This window comes from Etheostoma cragini, chromosome 21 (assembly GCF_013103735.1).
Source record: "Etheostoma cragini isolate CJK2018 chromosome 21, CSU_Ecrag_1.0, whole genome shotgun sequence".
NCBI lineage: Eukaryota > Metazoa > Chordata > Actinopteri > Perciformes > Percidae > Etheostoma > Etheostoma cragini.
In genome coordinates, this window is record NC_048427.1 from 21,341,045 (window position 1) to 21,342,575 (window position 1,531).

General features: G+C 43.0%; 1 protein-coding gene across 1 annotated transcript in view; it reads left to right on the forward strand.

Annotated features, from left to right (window-relative positions):
• Nucleotides 1-655, forward strand: part of slc9a3r1a (SLC9A3 regulator 1a) — a 13,488-nt gene extending 12,833 nt beyond the window's left edge. The window contains exon 3 of the mRNA XM_034860888.1: nucleotides 3-655. Within this exon, the coding sequence (XP_034716779.1) occupies nucleotides 3-152 (150 nt within the window). The 3' untranslated portion in view covers nucleotides 153-655. The remainder of the gene's footprint in view (nucleotides 1-2) is intronic.
• Nucleotides 656-1,531: the final 876 nt, after the last annotated feature.

Here is a 1,531-nt window from a genome sequence, read left to right on the forward strand (position 1 = left end):
AGCGGGCCCCGAGGACGGCCCCAGCAGCTGACAGCCTGGCTCTGAGCATGTCGCTGGCCGAGGCCAAAGAGAAAGCTCGGCAGAAACGAGCTGCCAAGAAAGCCCCGACCATGGACTGGAGCAAGAGGAACGAACTGTTCAGCAACCTATAATCATCATCATCATCATCATCATCATCAGGTCCTTCCAGACCGTCTCACCGCCCTGTGTCCGCGCCCTGGATTTGGTTTTAGCTGGACACAATGTTCATTTACAACATTTTAAACTCATCTCAACAGTATTATTTGATGATTTTGTTCTTTTTAATTTAGTTTTGCCATTTTTTCTTTCTCGTGTTTTAAGAATTGTTGATGTCACACACACAGGAATGAATTTTAATATATTAAGAAGGTTTTAAAGAGTGAATAAATTGTAATGAAAAGGAGCATGTAAGGAATAATGGGGGCATAGGGAAAATGTTTTCTTGGCTAATTGAGTCACAGTTGGACCAAATGTCAGATTTTGATGTCTACAATCAGCACCTAGAATGGAAGACTCCATTATCTCTGCTCGGTATCTGTGAAGGATCAACGCTGAATAAGTCTCGGCAGCCCTTGTTGTCAGCAGTGGGTTAGTCTTCAGAAGGTCAAAGGGCCTGTTTCTCTGAACCATGGACGCTCTGGTAGTCTTAAGCCCGATCTGATGGGACATTCTCGGAAAATCAAACTTTTAAATGCATGGTACTGTTGAATCCCCCCCCCCCCCAACTCCTCATTTCCTGGTTGTCCTCCAACAACATGAAATCAAGGAGAGGGTTAACTTCTCCTGCTACCGATGTCCCACCTGGTCAGAAAGAACAGGAGACGCGCTTTGTTTCTCTCACTAGGACTCTAGAGTCACTACTCACTCTGAAGATAATCACCGTCACTCTCTCACACACACACACTGCCCTGCTATTCTCTATTAGAGATCGACACACACCAACACACAAGTATAAACTTCTCAGGCCACTAACGTAGGCCACGGCGTAGCGCCTCCACAGAAGCATGAATCACGCTTTACTGCAAACTATTTCACGTCTGTCATCTTTCGCTCCAGGGTTTCTAAATGTCATCTGATGACTCTTGGACATTACAGATTATTTTTTCATGTTGCTCTTGATAGATGAATGTACATAAATATACATAAATAAAATGATTTAAAAGAATGTTGAGAGAAAGTGATGTTGATTCTGCTGAAAGCTGCATCAGAATAAACTGCTGAGCATTCTTAATTATGACCTTTGGCTCAAATGGAAACCTATTCTGTTTGTAATGCAGTCAATTCTTCCTTTCAGGTTCATAGTTTTATTTAGAGGTTAAATCAGAATAGGATTATTTGTACTGCACATTGCTGCAGCTCCTCCTTTCACCCATTGTGTTGAGCTCTCTGTTTTAGTTACAGAGTGAGACATCTCATTTCTGTTCCATCTAAATTGGGAGTTGCACATGCTCAGTACCTAGGTAAGGACTACTAGCCAGTCAGAAGCAGAGTATGAGGGCCCTGACAGTAC